Source organism: Hyperolius riggenbachi, chromosome 2 (genome assembly GCF_040937935.1).
Source record: "Hyperolius riggenbachi isolate aHypRig1 chromosome 2, aHypRig1.pri, whole genome shotgun sequence".
Taxonomy (NCBI): Eukaryota; Metazoa; Chordata; class Amphibia; order Anura; family Hyperoliidae; genus Hyperolius; species Hyperolius riggenbachi.
In genome coordinates, this window is record NC_090647.1 from 823,300 (window position 1) to 842,153 (window position 18,854).

The window sequence follows — 18,854 nt, forward strand, 5'->3', positions numbered from 1 at the left end:
TCCCTCCCCATCCCTCCAAACATGCAGGGGGTGAGAGCTGTGCCTTCTGTCCCTCCCCATCCCTTTCAAACATGGGCGTAGGGCCCGCGGTCGCAGGGGTTGCTGTGGCGACCGGGCCCGCATCCTAAAGAGGCAAGGGAGGGGCCTGGACCCCCAGGTGTTGAAATCTGGCTCCCGGAGGCAGAGCAGGATGCTGCAGCGGAGCAGCCAGTTTCTCCCGGAGGCAGAGCAGGGCTACGGCAAGATGGCTGCCGAAGCTCTGCACTGGAGACTATTTGTGTCTCCATTACAGGGCTTCGGGCGCCATCTTGCCGTAGCCCTGCACTCTGCCTGTCAGCGAGGGAGAAACTGGCTGCTCCGCTGCAGGATCGTCACTGGAGGAGCTGCAGGAGGGAGGCTGGTTGCACTTCGAGAAGCTCACATCAGAGGCTGGCCAGGTGAGTGAATTTTTTTTATTTGTACAGGTTTATTTTCTGGTGACTGCTCCCCACATAATTATTTTCTGGTGACTGCCCCCACATAACGATTATTTTCTGGTGACTGCCCCCACATAACAATTATTTTCTGGTGACTGCCCCCACATAACAATTATTTTCTGGTGACTGCCCCCACAACGATTATTTTCTGGAGACTGCCCCCACATAACGATTATTTTCTGGTGACTGCTCCCCACATAGCGATTATTTTCTGGTGACTGCCCCCACATAACAATTATTTTCTGGTGACTGCCCCCACATAACAATTATTTTCTGGTGACTGCCCCCACAACGATTATTTTCTGGAGACTGCCCCCACATAACGATTATATTCTGGTTACTGCCCCCACATAACGATTATTTTCTGTTTACTGCCCCCACATAACGATTATTTTCTGGTTACTGCCCCCACATAACGATTATTTTCTGGTGACTGTCCCCACATAACGATTATTTTCTGGTTACTGCCCCCACATAACGATTATTTTCTGGTGACTGCCCCCACATAACGATTATTTTCTGGTTACTGCCACCACATAACGATTATTTTCTGGTGACTGCCCCCACATAACGATTATTTTCTGGTGACTGTCCCCACATAACGATTATTTTCTGGTGACTGCCCCCACATAGCGATTATTTTCTGGTGACTGCTCCCCACATAGCGATTATTTTCTGGTGACTGCCCCCACATAACGATTATTTTCTGGTGACTGTCCCCACATAGCGATTATTTTCTGGTGACTGCCCCCACATAGCGATTATTTTCTGGTGACTGTCCCCACATAACGATTATTTTCTGGTGACTGTCCCCACATAACGATTATTTTCTGGTGAGTGCCCCCACATTGCGTTTATTTTCTGGTGACTGTCCCCACATTGCGTTTATTTTCTGGTGAAAGCTCCCACATTGTGTTTATTTTCTGGTGAATGCTCCCACATTGCATTTATTTTCTGGTGAATGCCCCCACATTGCGTTTATTTTCTGGTGAATGCTGCGCACATAACGATTATTTTCTGGTGAATGCCCCCACATTGCGTTTATTTTCTGGTGAATGCTGCGCACATAACGATTATTTTCTGGTGACTGCACCCCATATTGCGATTATTTTCTGGTGAATGCTCCCACATTGCGATTATTTTCTGGTGAATGCTGCGCACATAACTATTATTTTCTGGTGAATGCTGCGCACATAATTATTATTTTCTTGTGAATGCTCCCACATTGCGATTATTTCCTGGTGAATGCTCCCACATTGCGATTATTTTCTGGTGAATGCTGCGCACATAACTATTATTTTCTGGTGAATGCTGCGCACATAATTATTATCGGGTGAATGCTGCTCACACAACGATTATTTTCCTTCAGACTGGCATCTTGCTACTAATTGCCCTATTTCCTCTGGGTGCTGCGTATGTTTGCAAATTGAACGTGGCAGCCATGCTGCTGGAGAGCGGAATTGATATAGCCATGCCATGCACAGCTGTGGGGATTTGGATATGTGTGTGCTTCGGGTGTTGCGAGGGGGGGGGGGGGGGCTGTTGCTGCCGGGAGGGGGGGCCCCACATCCAGATTCCGCATCGGGGCCCAGAGGTTTCTAGCTACGCCACTGCCTCCAAACATGCAGGAGCTGAGAGCTGTGCCTTCTGTCCCTTCCCATCCCTCCAAACATGCAGGAGGTGAGAGCTGTGCCTTCTGTCCCTTCCCATCCCTCCAAACATGCAGGAGGTGAGAGCCGTGCCTTCTGTCCCTCTCTATTTCTCCAAACATGCAGGAGCTGAGAGCTGTGCCTTCTGTCCCTTCCCATCCCTCCAAACATGCAGGGGGTGAGAGCCGTGCCTTCTGTCCCTTCCCATCCCTCCAAACATATAGGAGGTGAGAGCTGTGCCTTCTGTCCCTCCCTATATCCAAACATGCAGGAGGTGAGAGCTGTGCCTTCTGTCCCTCCCTATATCCAAACATGCAGGAGGTGAGAGCTGTACCTTCTGTCCCTCCCCATCCCTCCAAACATGCAGGAGGCGAGAGCTGTGCCTTCTGTCCCTCCCCATATCCAAACATGCAGGCGGTTTGAGCTGTGCCTTCTGTCCCTCCCTATCCCACCAAACATGCAGGCGGTGAGAGCTGTGCCTTCTGTCCCTCCCTATTCCTCCAAACATGCAGGGGGTGAGAGCTGTACCTTCTGTCCCTCCCATCCCTCCAAACATGCAGGGGGTGAGAGCTGTGCCTTCTGTCCCTCCCCATCCCTCCAAACATGCAGGGGGTGAGAGCTGTGCCTTCTGTCCCTCCCCATCCCTTTCAAACATGGGCATAGGGCCCGCGGTCGCAGGGGTTGCTGTGGCGACCGGGCCCGCATCCTAAAGAGGCAAGGGAGGGGCCTGGACCCCCAGGTGTTGAAATCTGGCTCCCGGAGGCAGAGCAGGATGCTGCAGCGGAGCAGCCAGTTTCTCCCGGAGGCAGAGCAGGGCTACGGCAAGATGGCTGCCGAAGCTCTGCACTGGAGACTATTTGTGTCTCCATTACAGGGCTTCGGGCGCCATCTTGCCGTAGCCCTGCACTCTGCCTGTCAGCGAGGGAGAAACTGGCTGCTCCGCTGCAGGATCGTCACTGGAGGAGCTGCAGGAGGGAGGCTGGTTGCACTTCGAGAAGCTCACATCAGAGGCTGGCCAGGTGAGTGAATTTTTTTTATTTGTACAGGTTTATTTTCTGGTGACTGCTCCCCACATAATTATTTTCTGGTGACTGCCCCCACATAACGATTATTTTCTGGTGACTGCCCCCACATAACAATTATTTTCTGGTGACTGCCCCCACATAACAATTATTTTCTGGTGACTGCCCCCACAACGATTATTTTCTGGAGACTGCCCCCACATAACGATTATTTTCTGGTGACTGCTCCCCACATAGCGATTATTTTCTGGTGACTGCCCCCACATAACAATTATTTTCTGGTGACTGCCCCCACATAACAATTATTTTCTGGTGACTGCCCCCACAACGATTATTTTCTGGAGACTGCCCCCACATAACGATTATATTCTGGTTACTGCCCCCACATAACGATTATTTTCTGTTTACTGCCCCCACATAACGATTATTTTCTGGTTACTGCCCCCACATAACGATTATTTTCTGGTGACTGTCCCCACATAACGATTATTTTCTGGTTACTGCCCCCACATAACGATTATTTTCTGGTGACTGCCCCCACATAACGATTATTTTCTGGTTACTGCCCCCACATAACGATTATTTTCTGGTGACTGCCCCCACATAACGATTATTTTCTGGTGACTGTCCCCACATAACGATTATTTTCTGGTGACTGCCCCCACATAGCGATTATTTTCTGGTGACTGCTCCCCACATAGCGATTATTTTCTGGTGACTGCCCCCACATAACGATTATTTTCTGGTGACTGTCCCCACATAGCGATTATTTTCTGGTGACTGCCCCCACATAGCGATTATTTTCTGGTGACTGTCCCCACATAACGATTATTTTCTGGTGACTGTCCCCACATAACGATTATTTTCTGGTGAGTGCCCCCACATTGCGTTTATTTTCTGGTGACTGTCCCCACATTGCGTTTATTTTCTGGTGAAAGCTCCCACATTGTGTTTATTTTCTGGTGAATGCTCCCACATTGCGTTTATTTTCTGGTGAATGCCCCCACATTGCGTTTATTTTCTGGTGAATGCTGCGCACATAACGATTATTTTCTGGTGAATGCCCCCACATTGCGTTTATTTTCTGGTGAATGCTGCGCACATAACGATTATTTTCTGGTGACTGCTCCCCATATTGCGATTATTTTCTGGTGAATGCTGCGCACATAACGATTATTTTCTGGTGAATGCCCCCACATTGCGTTTATTTTCTGGTGAATGCTGCGCACATAACGATTATTTTCTGGTGACTGCTCCCCATATTGCGATTATTTTCTGGTGAATGCTCCCACATTGCGATTATTTTCTGGTGAATGCTGCGCACATAACTATTATTTTCTGGTGAATGCTGCGCACATAATTATTATTTTCTGGTGAATGCTCCCACATTGCGATTATTTCCTGGTGAATGCTCCCACATTGCGATTATTTTCTGGTGAATGCTGCGCACATAACTATTATTTTCTGGTGAATGCTGCGCACATAATTATTATCGGGTGAATGCTGCTCACACAACGATTATTTTCCTTCAGACTGGCATCTTGCTACTAATTGCCCTATTTCCTCTGGGTGCTGCGTATGTTTGCAAATTGAACGTGGCAGCCATGCTGCTGGAAAGCGGAATTGATATAGCCATGCCATGCACAGCTATGGGGATTTGGATATGTGTGTGCTTCGGGTGTTGCGAGGGGGGGGGGGCTGTTGCTGCCGGGAGGGGGGGCCCCACATCCAGATTCCGCATCGGGGCCCAGAGGTTTCTAGCTACGCCACTGCCTCCAAACATGCAGGAGCTGAGAGCTGTGCCTTCTGTCCCTTCCCATCCCTCCAAACATGCAGGAGGTGAGAGCTGTGCCTTCTGTCCCTTCCCATCCCTCCAAACATGCAGGAGGTGAGAGCCGTGCCTTCTGTCCCTCTCTATTTCTCCAAACATGCAGGAGCTGAGAGCTGTGCCTTCTGTCCCTTCTCATCCCTCCAAACATGCAGGAGGTGAGAGCTGTGCCTTCTGTCCCTTCCCATCCCTCCAAACATGCAGGAGGTGAGAGCCGTGCCTTCTGTCCCTCTCTATTTCTCCAAACATGCAGGAGCTGAGAGCTGTGCCTTCTGTCCCTTCCCATCCCTCCAAACATGCAGGAGGTGAGAGCCGTGCCTTCTGTCCCTTCCCATCCCTCCAAACATGCAGGGGGTGAGAGCTGTGTCTTCTGTCCCTTCTCATCCCTCCAAACATGAAGGAGGTGAGAGCTGTGCCTTCTGTTCCCCCCCCCCCATATCCAAACATGCAGGAGGTGAGAGCTGTGCCTTCTGTCCCTCCCCATATCCAAACATGCAGGAGGTGAGAGCTGTGCCTTCTGTCCCTTCCCATCCCTGCAAACATGCAGGAGGTGAGAACTGTGCCTTCTGTTCCTCCCCATATCCAAACACGCAGGCGGTGAGAGCTGTGCCTTCTGTCCCTTCCTATCTCTCCAAACATGCAGGAGGTGAGAGCCGTGCCTTCTGTCCCTTCCCATCCCTCCAAACATGCAGGAGGTGAGAGCTGTGCCTTCTGTCCCTCTCTATTTCTCCAAACATGCAGGAGGTGAGAGCCGTGCCTTCTGTCCCTTCCCATCCCTCCAAACATGCAGGGGGTGATAGCTGTGTCTTCTGTCCCTTCCCATCCCTCCAAACATGCAGGAGGTGAGAGCTGTGCCTTCTGTCCCCCCCCCCCCCCCATATCCAAACATGCAGGAGGTGAGAGCTGTGCCTTCTGTCCCTTCCCATCCCTGCAAACATGCAGGAGGTGAGAACTGTGCCTTCTGTTCCTCCCCATATCCAAACACGCAGGAGGTGAGAGCTGTGCCTTCTGTCCCTCCCCATATCCAAAGATGCAGGAGGTGAGAGCTGTGCCTTCTGTCCCTTCCTATCTCTCCAAACATGCAGGAGGTGAGAGCTGTGCCTTCTGTCCCTTCCTTATTTCTCCAAACATGCAGGAAGTGAGAGCCGTGCCTTCTGTCCCTCCCTATCTCTCCAAACATGCAGGATGTGAGAGCTGTACCTTACAGGGGATCCTGTCTAATGATCTTTCTTTAATCTTTTGGCGAGATGAAAGCTGAATATAAGACTTTAGACTCCCATGCTTTTTACTATATCCAAGTGTGTAGTTATTTCTCTAGTATATTGTGGGTAGGCGAGGTTAACTACACACAGACATTCCCGAGAGCAACTCTTGCTTTCCTGGCTTCACTCCATACTCTCAGTAGCCTTTCACACTGGGGCGGTGCAGTATTTTTACCAGGAAGTCTATGGGGACTGTCACACTGGGGCGGTGCGGTATTTTTACCAGTAAGTCTATGGGGACTTTCACACTGGGGCAGTATTTTTGCCAGGAATTCTATGGGGACTTTCACACTGGGGCAGTATTTTTGCCAGGAATTCTATGGGGACTTTCACACTGGGGCAGTATTTTTACCAGGAAGTCTATGGGGACTGTCACACTGGGGTGGTGCGGTATTTTTCCAGGAAGTCTATGGGGACTTTCACACTGGGGTGGTGCAGTATTTTTACCAGGAAGTCTATGGGGACTGTCACACTGGGGTGGTGCGGTATTTTTACCAGGAAGTCTATGGGGACTGTCACACTGGGGCGGTGCAGTATTTTTACCAGGAAGTCTATGGGGACTGTCACACTGGGACGGTGCGGTATTTTTACCAGGAAGTCTATGGAGACTGTCACACTGGGGCGGTGTGGTATTTTTACCAGGAAGTCTATGGGGGACTTTCACACTGGGACGGTGTGGTATTTGTACCAGGAAGTCTATGGGGACTTTCACACTGGGGCAGTATTTTTACCAGGAAGTCTATGGGAACTTTCACACTGGGACGGTGCAGTATTTTTACCAGGAAGTCCAGACCCGGATTTACCAGCTACTGATCACCCATACCAGCTACTGCTCACCTAAACCAGATACTGAGATTACCTATACCGGCTACTGGTCACTTGTACCGGCTACTGATCATCTTTACCAGCCAGACATGCTCATCCGGATTCCAGATATCCGGGTAATCTGGATATCCGAACTTTTTGGTGCTATACGATCGGATTCCAGATAGCTGGGCCCAAATCCGGATAGCTATCTGAGGATAATTGGGCGCATAACCCGGATATCTGCGGGTATCCGGATCTGAAATACTGTAATTAAGGTGGTGACGTCCTGGAGCCAATCGGAGGTCTCCCAGCAGAAGCCCAAGCAACCAATCACAGAGGGGAACCCTGGCCAGCACCACCTGACCTCATTGAGCCAATCAGAGGCCTACCAGCCTAAGCCCTAGCACCCAATCACAGAAAGGAACACTGGCCAACCCACCCCTGTATAATAAGGAGGGCTGCCATGATGAGACAGATCATCTTGCTGAATGCACACTGAGAGACATGGTCCAGTGCTGCTGGCCTAGCAAGTGCTGTACACAGTTATACACCTAAAGCTGTTCAGTGATTAACCCCTTCACTACTATCACTACTCTATAGTTAAATTGTTAATTAGCTTGATTGATGTCTCATAGTGTGACAGTTAGAGTGTGTGCTGCAGTGCTGCTGGACCAAGGGCTGTACACAGTGATAAGCTGTTCAGTGATTAATATCACTACACTATTGTTAAATTGTTAATTAGCTTGATTGATGTCTCATAGTGTGACAGTTAAGGCTCATACACACATCAGACTATAGTCTTTGGGAAATGAAAGATCACAGACCAATCTTACCACCCTTCATGTAGTATGAGAGCCATACTCTACACAGTCTATTCTATGGAGCTTAACTCCCCATCAGACAGAAATCTTTGCAAGATGCTGCACACACAGATGCTGTACAGACACAAAAGATCAGTATCTGCAAGAGATCTGTTCCTGCCAAAAATCCATTCCTGCAAATTGCAATGATAGTCTATGAGATCTGCAGATCATCATACACACATGATTTAACTGACATTCATCTGCAGATCAAGCAATCATCTGCAGATCTGAAAATCCATCCTGGTGGATCTGATCTGCAGATGAATGTCAGTTAAATCATGTGTGTATGATGATCTGCAGATCTCATAGACTATCATTGCAATTTGCAGGAATGGATTTTTGGCAGGAACAGATCTTTTGCAGATACTGATCTTTTGTGTCTGTACAGCATCTGTGTGTGCAGCATCTTGCAAAGATTTTTTTCTGATGTGGAGTTCAGCTCCATAGAAAAGACTGTGTAGAGTATGGCTCTCATACTACATGAAGGGTGGTAAGATTGGTCTGTGATCTTTCTTTTTCAAAAGACTATGGTCTGATGTGTGTATGTGGCCTTAGAGTGTGTGCTGCAGTGCTGCTGGACCAAGGGCTGTACACAGTGATAAGCTGTTCAGTGATTAATATCACTACACTATTGTTAAATTGTTAATTAGCTTGATTGATGTAATTGTGTGACAGTTAGAGTGTGTGCTGCAGTGCTGCTGCAGCTGCTATGTGTCTCGGTGTGTGTGCTGTGCACACACCAGGCCAGCTGCTGCCTGCCATGTGCAAAGTGCAAACACGTGCCACATGCAAAGTGCCACGTGCAAAGTGCAAACACGTGCAAAGTGCCACGTGCAAACACATGCCAAGTGCAAACATGTGCAAAGTGCATACACATGCAAACACAAGCAGTGCCACTTTGCAAGTGGCACGTGTTTGCACGTGGCACGTGTTTGAACACATGGAACGTGTTTGCACGTTGCACGTGGCATGTGTTTGCACGTGGCATGTGTTTGCACGTGGCACGTGTTTGAACACATGGAACGTGTTTGCACGTTGCACGTGGCATGTGTTTGCACGTGGCACGTGTTTGCACTTTGCATGCGTTTGCACGTGGCACTGTGCATTTTGGACTTTGAACACAATGTGGGCTGCACGACCGCTGTCTGGAACCTAGTCCTGATGTTAATTGACAGCCATTTTTTTTCGGGGGGGGGGGGGGGGGTTAAATCCCCAGATCATCAATTAGTGTTTTCCTTTGCAAAATGATGCATGCCTCATTGACCCTAAAAACCCTTTTTAAAGCAATCTAAAGGGCACTTTCGGTTTTTCTATTCAGATATCCGAATCCGGTTGGATACCCCAGATACTGAGGTCGGATATCCGATCTAGATTCGGATTGAAACATTTTTGATCCAGATATCCGTCTCCGATCGGATATCCGGGTATCCGGATACGAATTAGTTCCAGATAGTGAAAAGTGGTATCCGAGCAGCACTACAAATGGCATATATCCCAATAAAAGGTCCTTATAGACATGAAGACACAAATTCATCCCAGTGTCTGAAATGTTACGGCTCTATTCCAGATTCAAATCATATGTTATGGATGAACCCTGAAATAAAGTTGGTCTGGGAAAAAGCATTGGTTGATATAAATAAGGTTCCCGGGTTTATGAGGGAGGTAGAAATTGTGTTTTGTTTATTTCATGTTCCAGAGTGACCAAAATGCCCCATCAGTGTCTAAATTCAAAAAAGAAGTTTTATTGGGATTTTAAGCATAATCATACAACCAAAAGTCGTGTTATTTCTCCATCTGTGTCTATATTTGAACACTTGTATTCATTGGCCACCGGATGTTACAATACAAGCGTGACAGAGAAGTGGACAGGCTTGAGAAAGGAGCAGATCATGGATCCTTCTGCCCATCTCTCATTACACTCTCCACCCCCAGCAGGGAGAGGGTTACATGTCTGGGCACACAGGCTGTCAGGGTCCTTCAGTGCTGATCCATTTCCTCATGGATCCTTCTGCTCATCTCTCATTACACTCTCCACCCCCAGCAGGGAGAGGGTTACATGTCTGGACACACAGGCTGTTAGGGTCCTTCAGTGCTGATCCATTTCCACATGTATCCTTCTGCCCATCTCTCATTACACTCTCCACCCCCAGCAGGGAGGGGGTTACATGTCTGGACACACAGACTGTCAGGGTCCTTCAGTGCTGATCCATTTCCTCATGTATCCTTCTGCCCATCTCTCATTACACTCTCCACCCCCAGCAGGGAGAGGGTTACATGTCTGGGCACACAGACTGTCAGGGTCCTTCAGTGCTGATCCATTTCCTCATGTATCCTTCTGCCCATCTCTCATTACACTCTCCACCCCCAGCAGGGAGAGGGTTACATGTCTGGGCACACAGACTGTCAGGGTCCTTCAGTGCTGATCCATTTCCTCATGTATCCTTCTGCCCATCTCTCATTACACTCTCCACCCCCAGCAGGGAGAGGGTTACATGTCTGGGCACACAGACTGTCAGCGTCCTTCAGTGCTGATCCATTTCCTCATGTATCCTTCTGTCCATTTCTTATTACACTCTCCACCCCCAGCAGGGAGAGGGTTACATGTCTGGGCACACAGACTGTCAGGGTCCTTCAGTGCTGATCCATTTCCTCATGTATCCTTCTGCCCATCTCTCATTACACTCTCCACCCCCAGCAGGGAGAGGGTTACATGTCTGGACACACAGACTGTCAGGGTCCTTCAGTGCTGATCCATTTCCTCATGGATCCTTCTGCCCATCTCTCATTACACTCTCCACCCCCAGCAGGGAGAGGGTTACATGTCTGGGCACACAGGCTGTCAGGGTCCTTCAGTGCTGATCCATTTCCTCATGGATCCTTCTGCCCATCTCTCATTACACTCTCCTGTCAATGCTCTGAAACTTCCTACTGCTGTTGTGGTCTTCTGCATCTCTTTGCATTGATTTCCTGGTTACTGCACATGACTTTCTCCTCACAGGGCTGGGAGAAATGCCGGATGTTAGACATGAATGAATTCTTCAGCACGTGTGTTCCGGACTCGGAGAAGTTGCGTATTGAGTCTCTGGAGCAGTTTGATGAGTTTGAGGTACGTTTCTGCGACTGATTTGCCATTCACACTAAAGTACATGCACTAAAACTTGCTCCAGAGTTCCCCGTAATTTGAATTTTGCTTAAAAAAAGGAAATGTCTGTACAAGGTTTCAGGAAAGTGTTTACACTTTTAACTAGGCAGAGTTGTAAAACTTCCCTTGCAGGCGGAAGTCATAAACCCTTTACTTCTTCCTCACAGGGCTGTGGCTTTCCCACTCAGACATTCTCTGACACGGAGATCATAAAGACTACTGATAAGAAAGTCAAAAACCACTATCTTACATGCCCTGTCAAGGAATTTAATGTTACTCTTCATCCACATAATGATAGTAATGTCTGGACACACAGGCTGTCAGGGTCCTTCAGTGCTGATCCATTTCATCATGTATCTTTCTGCTCATCTCTCATTACACTCTCCACCCCCAGCAGGGAGAGGGTTACATGTCTGGACACACAGGCTGTCAGGGTCCTTCAGTGCTGATCCATTTCATCATGTATCTTTCTGCTCATCTCTCATTACACTCTCCACCCCCAGCAGGGAGAGGGTTACATGTCTGGACACACAGGCTGTCAGGGTCCTTCAGTGCTGATCCATTTCATCATGTATCTTTCTGCTCATCTCTCATTACACTCTCCACCCCCAGCAGGGAGAGGGTTACATGTCTGGACACACAGGCTGTCAGGGCCCTTCAGTGCTGATCCATTTCATCATGTATCTTTCTGCTCATCTCTCATTACACTCTCCACCCCCAGCAGGGAGAGGGTTACATGTCTGGACACACAGGCTGTCAGGGTCCTTCAATGCTGATCCATGTCCTCATGTATCCTTCTGCCCATCTCTCATTACACTCTCCACCCCCAGCAGGGAGAGGGTTACATGTCTGGACACACAGGCTGTCAGGGTCCTTCAATGCTGATCCATTTCCTCATGGATCCTTCTGCCCATCTCTCATTACACTCTCCACCCCCAGCAGGGAGAGGGTTACATGTCTGGACACACAGGCTGTCAGGGTCCTTCAGTGCTGATCCATTTCCTCATGGATCCTTCTGCCCATCTCTCATTACACTCTCCACCCCCAGCAGGGAGAGGGGTACATGTCTGGACACACAGGCTGTCAGGGTCCTTCAGTGCTGATCCATTTCCTCATGGATCCTTCTGCCCATCTCTCATTACACTCTCCACCCCCAGCAGGGAGAGGGGTACATGTCTGGACACACAGGCTGTCAGGGTCCTTCAGTGCTGATCCATTTCCTCATGGATCCTTCTGCCCATCTCTCATTACACTCTCCACCCCCAGCAGGGAGAGGGTTACGTGTCTGGGCACACAGGCGGTCAGGGTCCTTCAGTGCTGATCCATTTCATCATGTATCTTTCTGCTCATCTCTCATTACACTCTCCACCCCCAGCAGGGAGAGGGTTACATGTCTGGACACACAGGCTGTGATGGTCCTTCAGTGCTGATCCATTTCCTCATGGATCCTTCTGCCCATCTCTCATTACACTCTCCACCCCCAGCAGGGAGAGGGTTACATGTCTGGGCACACAGACTGTCAGGGTCCTTCAGTGCTGATCCATTTCCTCATGGATCCTTCTGCCCATCTCTCATTACACTCTCCACCCCCAGCAGATAGAGGGTTACATGTCTGGACACACAGGCTGTCAGGGTCCTTCAATGCTGATCCTTGTCCTCATGTATCCTTCTGCCCATCTCTCATTACACTCTCCACCCCCAGCAGGGAGAGGGTTACATGTCTGGGCACACAGGCTGTCAGGGTCCTTCAATGCTGATCCATGTCCTCATGTATCCTTCTGCCCATCTCTCATTACACTCTCCACCCCCAGCAGGGAGAGGGTTACATGTCTGGACACACAGGCTGTCAGGGTCCTTCAATGCTGATCCATGTCCTCATGTATCCTTCTGCCCATCTCTCATTACACTCTCCACCCCCAGCAGGGAGAGGGTTACATGTCTGGACACACAGGCCTTCAGGGTCCTTCAGTGCTGATCCATTTCCTCATGGATACTCCTGTCCATCTCTCATTACACTCTCCACCCCCAGCAGGGAGAGGGTTACATGTCTGGACACACAGGCTGTCAGGGTCCTTCAGTGCTGATCCATTTCCTCATGGATCCTCCTGTCCATTTCTTATTACACTCTACACCCCCAGCAGGGAGAGGGTTAAATGTCTATACACACAGGCTGTCAGGGTCCTTCAGTGCTGATCCATTTCCTCATGGATCCTTCTGCCCATCTCTCATTACACTCTCCACCCCCAGCAGATAGAGGTTTACATGTCTGGACACACAGGCTGTCAGGGTCCTTCAGTGCTGATCCATTTCCTCATGGATCCTTCTGCCCATCTCTCATTACACTCTCCACCCCCAGCAGGGAGAGGGTTACATGTCTGGACACACAGGCTGTCAGGGTCCTTCAATGCTGATCCATGTCCTCATGTATCCTTCTGCCCATCTCTCATTACACTCTCCACCCCCAGCAGATAGAGGGTTACATGTCTGGGCACACAGGCTGTCAGGGTCCTTCAGTGCTGATCTATTTCCTCATGGATCCTTCTGCCCATCTCTCATTACACTCTCCACCCCCAGCAGGGAGAGGGTTACATGTCTGGACACACAGGCTGTCAGGGTCCTTCAATGCTGATCCATGTCCTCATGTATCCCTCTGCCCATCTCTCATTACACTCTCCACCCCCAGCAGGGAGAGGGTTACATGTCTGGACGCACAGGCTGTGATGGTCCTTCAGTGCTGATCCATATCCTCATGTATCCTTCTGCCCATCTCTCATTACACTCTCCACCCCCAGCAGGGAGAGGGTTACATGTCTGGACACACAGGCTGTCAGGGTCCTTCAGTGCTGATCCATTTCCTCATGGATCCTCCTGTCCATTTCTTATTACACTCTACACCCCCAGCAGGGAGAGGGTTAAATGTCTATACACACAGGCTGTCAGGGTCCTTCAGTGCTGATCCATTTCCTCATGGATCCTTCTGCCCATCTCTCATTACACTCTCCACCCCCAGCAGAGAGAGGGTTACATGTCTGGACACACAGGCTGTGATGGTCCTTCAGTGCTGATCCATTTCCTCATGTATCCTTCTGCTCATCTCTCATTACACTCTCCACCCCCAGCAGGGAGAGGGTTACATGTCTGGGCACACAGGCTGTCAGGCTGTCAGGGTCCTTCAATGCTGATCCATGTCCTCATGTATCCTTCTGCCCATCTCTCATTACACTCTCCACCCCCAGCAGGGAGAGGGTTACATGACTGGGCACACAGACTGTCAGGGTCCTTCAGTGCTGATCCATTTCCTCATGGACCCTTCTGCCCATCTCTCATTACACTCTCCACCCCCAGCAGATAGAGGTTTACATGTCTGGACACACAGGCTGTCAGGGTCCTTCAATGCTTATCCATGTCCTCATGTATCCTTCTGCCCATCTCTCATTACACTCTCCACCCCCAGCAGATAGAGGGTTACATGTCTGGGCACACAGGCTGTCAGGGTCCTTCAGTGCTGATCCATTTCCTCATGGATCCTTCTGCCCATCTCTCATTACACTCTCCACCCCCAGCAGGGAGAGGGTTAAATGTCTGGACACACAGACTGTCAGGGTCCTTCAGTGCTGATCCATTTCCTCATGGATACTCCTGTCCATCTCTCATTACACTCTCCACCCCCAGCAGGGAGAGGGTTACATGTCTGGACACACAGGCTGTCAGGGTCCTTCAGTGATGATCCATTTCCTCATGGATACTCCTGTCCATTTCTTATTACACTCTACACCCCCAGCAGGGAGAGGGTTAAATGTCTACACACACAGGCTGTCAGGGTCCTTCAGTGCTGATCCATTTAATCATGGATCCTTCTGCCCATCTCTCATTACACTCTCCACCCCCAGCAGGGAGAGGGTTACATGTCTGGACACACAGGCTGTCAGGGTCCTTCAGTGCTGATCCATTTCCTCATGGATCCTCCTGTCCATCTCTCATTACACTCTCCACCCCCAGCAGGGAGAGGGTTACATGTCTGGACACACAGGCCTTCAGGGTCCTTCAGTGCTGATCCATTTCCTCATGGATACTCCTGTCCATCTCTCATTACACTCTCCACCCCCAGCAGGGAGAGGGTTACATGTCTGGACACACAGGCTGTCAGGGTCCTTCAGTGCTGATCCATTTCCTCATGGATCCTTCTGCCCATCTCTCATTACACTCTCCACCCCCAGCAGGGAGAGGGTTACATGTCTGGGCACACAAGCTGTCAGGGTCCTTCAATGCTGATCCATTTCCTCATGGATCCTTCTGCCCATCTCTCATTACACTCTCCACCCCCAGCAGGGAGAGAGTTACATGTCTGGGCACACAGGCTGTCAGGGTCCTTCAATGCTGATCCATGTCCTCATGTATCCTTCTGCCCATCTCTCATTACACTCTCCACCCCCAGAAGGGAGAGGGTTACATGTCTGGACACACAGACTGTCAGGGTCCTTCAGTGCTGATCTGTTTCATCATGGATCCTTCTGCAAGCTTTTTGGACATGGACATTTCTTTGAGTTATTGACCACAGAACTGTCTATCTTCTAGTTGGACTTAAAGTGGACCCTAATTAAAAATACAAGATTTCAGAAATAAAATCTATTTTCTAAATTATAATGATAAATAGCAGCCTTTTTTCAGCTGCATGATGACAAATATAAAATATTTTACATTTATTGGAGGAACCCCTCCCTTCCTTTCATAATGCCGGGATTTTTCCGGCAAACTGGTGGAGCAGATAAAAAACAAAACACAGGCTGCTACTGATGATGTCAGAGGGGAGGTGATCTCAGCTTGTGTGAGATTTCACATAGACCACTCCCCTGTGAGGGAGGGTAGCTGATGACAAACACACCCATGATCTAAAACCTCCTACTAATCTCACAAGTAATGGCTGCCACCTGTGTAACCCTAGTAGAGAAAAGAGAAAGAAAATGCTCATAGGCTTAACCACTTCAGGATTCTGCGTATGCATAAGTACGCCCTGAATCCTGAAGTGGTTTCCATGGAAACGTTCCATGTCATTTTACGGAGGGTGTCTCCGTGAACACCCTGCGAGCCTCCGATCACGGCTCGCAGGGTAAATGTAAACACGCGGGGAAGATCTTCCCCGCCGTTTACATACATACGGCGCCCGGCCACTGATTGGCTGGGGATCGCCGGCATCTGATAGGCTGAAGCCTATCTGAGGCGGCGCAGGACGGATTTCCGTCCTGCGCCGCTCACAGGGGGAGGGGGAGGGAAGGGGGCCAGAAAGCGCTGCAGAGGGGGGCTTTGAAGAGCCCCCGCAAGCGCAAACAGGCGGCGGTGATCAGACCCCCCAGCAGGACATCCCCCTAGTGGGGAAAAAGGGGGGGGGGGAGTCTGATTGCCCTGGCTGCTATCTGATCTGTGCTGCGGGCTGAAGAGCACAGATCAGCAAAACCACCCGGAACCCGGAAGTGGTTAAAGGGATACTGTAGGGGGTTCGGGGGAAATCGAGTTGAACTTACCCGGGGCTTCTAATGGCCCCCCCGCAGACATCCTGTGCCCGTGCAGCCACTCACCAATGCTCCGGTCCCCCGCAGACATCCTGTGCCCGCGCAGCCACTCACCGATGCTCTGGTCCCCCGCAGACATCCTGTGCCCGCGCAGCCACTCACCGATGCTCTGGTCCCCCGCAGAAGTCCTGTGCCCGCGCAGCCACTCACCGATGCTCTGGTCCCGCCTCTGGTTTACTTCTGGAATTTCAGACTTTAAAGTCAGAAAACCACTGCGCCTGCATTGCCGTGTCCTTGGTCCCGCTGATGTCACCAGGAGCGTACTGCGCAAGCCCAGTATGGTCTGTACCTGCGCAGTACGCTCCTGGGGACATCAGCGGGAGTGAGGAGATGGCAACGCAGGCGCAGTTATTTTCCGACTTTAAAGTCTGAAATTCCAAAGGGGAACCGGAGGCGGGGCCGGAGCATCGGTGAGTGGCTGCGCGGGCACAGGATGTCTGCGGGGGACCAGAGCATCGGTGAGTGGCTGCGCGGGCACAGGACTTCTGCGGTGGACCATTAGAAGCCCCGGGTAACTTCAACTCATTTTCCCCTGACCCCCCTACAGTATTCCTTTAAAGGAGTGTTTATTTATCTTTGTATGTGTCAGAGTGCTGCTGCTAAATATTCTGATGTCATGTCACATGGTGTGAGAAGCTTGCTGTGTCATTGGCCTGGTGTTTGGCCCTGTAGGATTGGCCCCTCACTCCTCATGTCACATGGTGTGAGAAGCTTGCTGTGTCATTGGCTCAGTGTTTGGTCCTGTAGGATTGGCCCCTCACTCCTCATGTCACATGGTGTGAGAAGCTTGCTGTGTCATTGGCTCAGTGTTTGGCCCTGTAGGATTGGCCCCTCACTCCTCATGTCACATGGTGTGAGAAGCTTGCTGTGTCATTGGCCTGGTGTTTGGCCCTGTAGGATTGGCCCCTCACTCCTCATGTCACATAGTGTGAGAAGCTTGCTGTGTCATTGGCCCGGTGCTTGGCCCTGTAGGATTGGCCCCTCACTCCTCATGTCACATGGTGTGAGAAGCTTGCTGTGTCATTGGCTCAGTGTTTGGCCCTGTAGGATTGGCCTCTCACTCCTCATGTCACATGGTGTGAGAAGCTTGCTGTGTCATTGGCTCAGTGTTTGGCCCTGTAGGATTGGCCTCTCACTCCTCATGTCACATGGTGTGAGAAGCTTGCTGTGTCATTGGCCCGGTGTTTGGCCCTGTAGGATTGGCCCCTCACTCCTCATGTAACATGGTGTGAGAAGCTTGCTGTGTCATTGGCCTGGTGTTTGGCCCTGTAGGATTGGCCCCTCACTCCTCATGTCACATGGTGTGAGAAGCTTGCTGTGTCATTGGCCTGGTGTTTGGCCCTGTAGGATTGGCCCCTCACTCCTCATGTCACATGGTGTGAGAAGCTTGCTGTGTCATTGGCTCAGTGTTTGGCCCTGTAGGATTGGCCCCTCACGCCTCATGTCACATGGTGTGAGAAGCTTGCTGTGTCATTGGCTCAGTGTTTGGCCCTGTAGGATTGGCCCCTCACTCCTCATGTAACATGGTGTGAGAAGCTTGCTGTGTCATTGGCTCAGTGTTTGGCCCTGTAGGATTGGCCCCTCACTCCTCATGTCACATAGTGTGAGAAGCTTGCTGTGTCATTGGCTCAGTGCTTGGCCCTGTAGGATTGGCCCCTCACTCCTCATGTCACATGGTGTGAGAAGCTTGCTGTGTCATTGGCTCAGTGTTTGGCCCTGTAGGATTGGCCTCTCACTCCTCATGTCACATGGTGTGAGAAGCTTGCTGTATCATTGGCTCAGTGTTTGGCCCTGTAGGATTGGCCCCTCACTCCTCATGTCACATAGTGTGAGAAGCTTGCTGTGTCATTGGCCTGGTGTTTGGCCCTGTAGGATTGGCCCCTCACTCCTCATGTCACATGGTGTGAGAAGCTTGCTGTGTCATTGGCTCAGTGTTTGGCCCTGTAGGATTGGCCCCTCACTCCTCATGTCACATGGTGTGAGAAGCTTGCTGTGTCATTGGCTCAGTGTTTGGCCCTGTAGGATTGGCCCCTCACTCCTCATGTCACATGGTGTGAGAAGCTTGCTGTGTCATTGGCCTGGTGTTTGGCCCTGTAGGGTTGGCCCCTCACTCCTCATGTCACATGGTGTGAGAAGCTTGCTGTGTCATTGGCTCAGTGTTTGGCCCTGTAGGATTGGCCCCTCACTCCTCATGTCACATGGTGTGAGAAGCTTGCTGTGTCATTGGCTCAGTGTTTG

The 18,854-nt window shown here is 50.3% G+C and overlaps 1 protein-coding gene across 5 annotated transcripts in view; it reads left to right on the top strand.

The window, feature by feature from the left end:
* LCMT2 (leucine carboxyl methyltransferase 2) overlaps nt 1-18,854 on the top strand; it is a 240,741-nt gene that overhangs the window by 66,798 nt on the left and 155,089 nt on the right. For all 5 annotated transcript variants that reach the window (XM_068266444.1, XM_068266443.1, XM_068266446.1 and 2 more), the window contains exon 8: nt 10,906-11,013. In XM_068266444.1, coding sequence (XP_068122545.1) covers nt 10,906-11,013 — 108 coding nt within the window. The remainder of the gene's footprint in view (nt 1-10,905; nt 11,014-18,854) is intronic.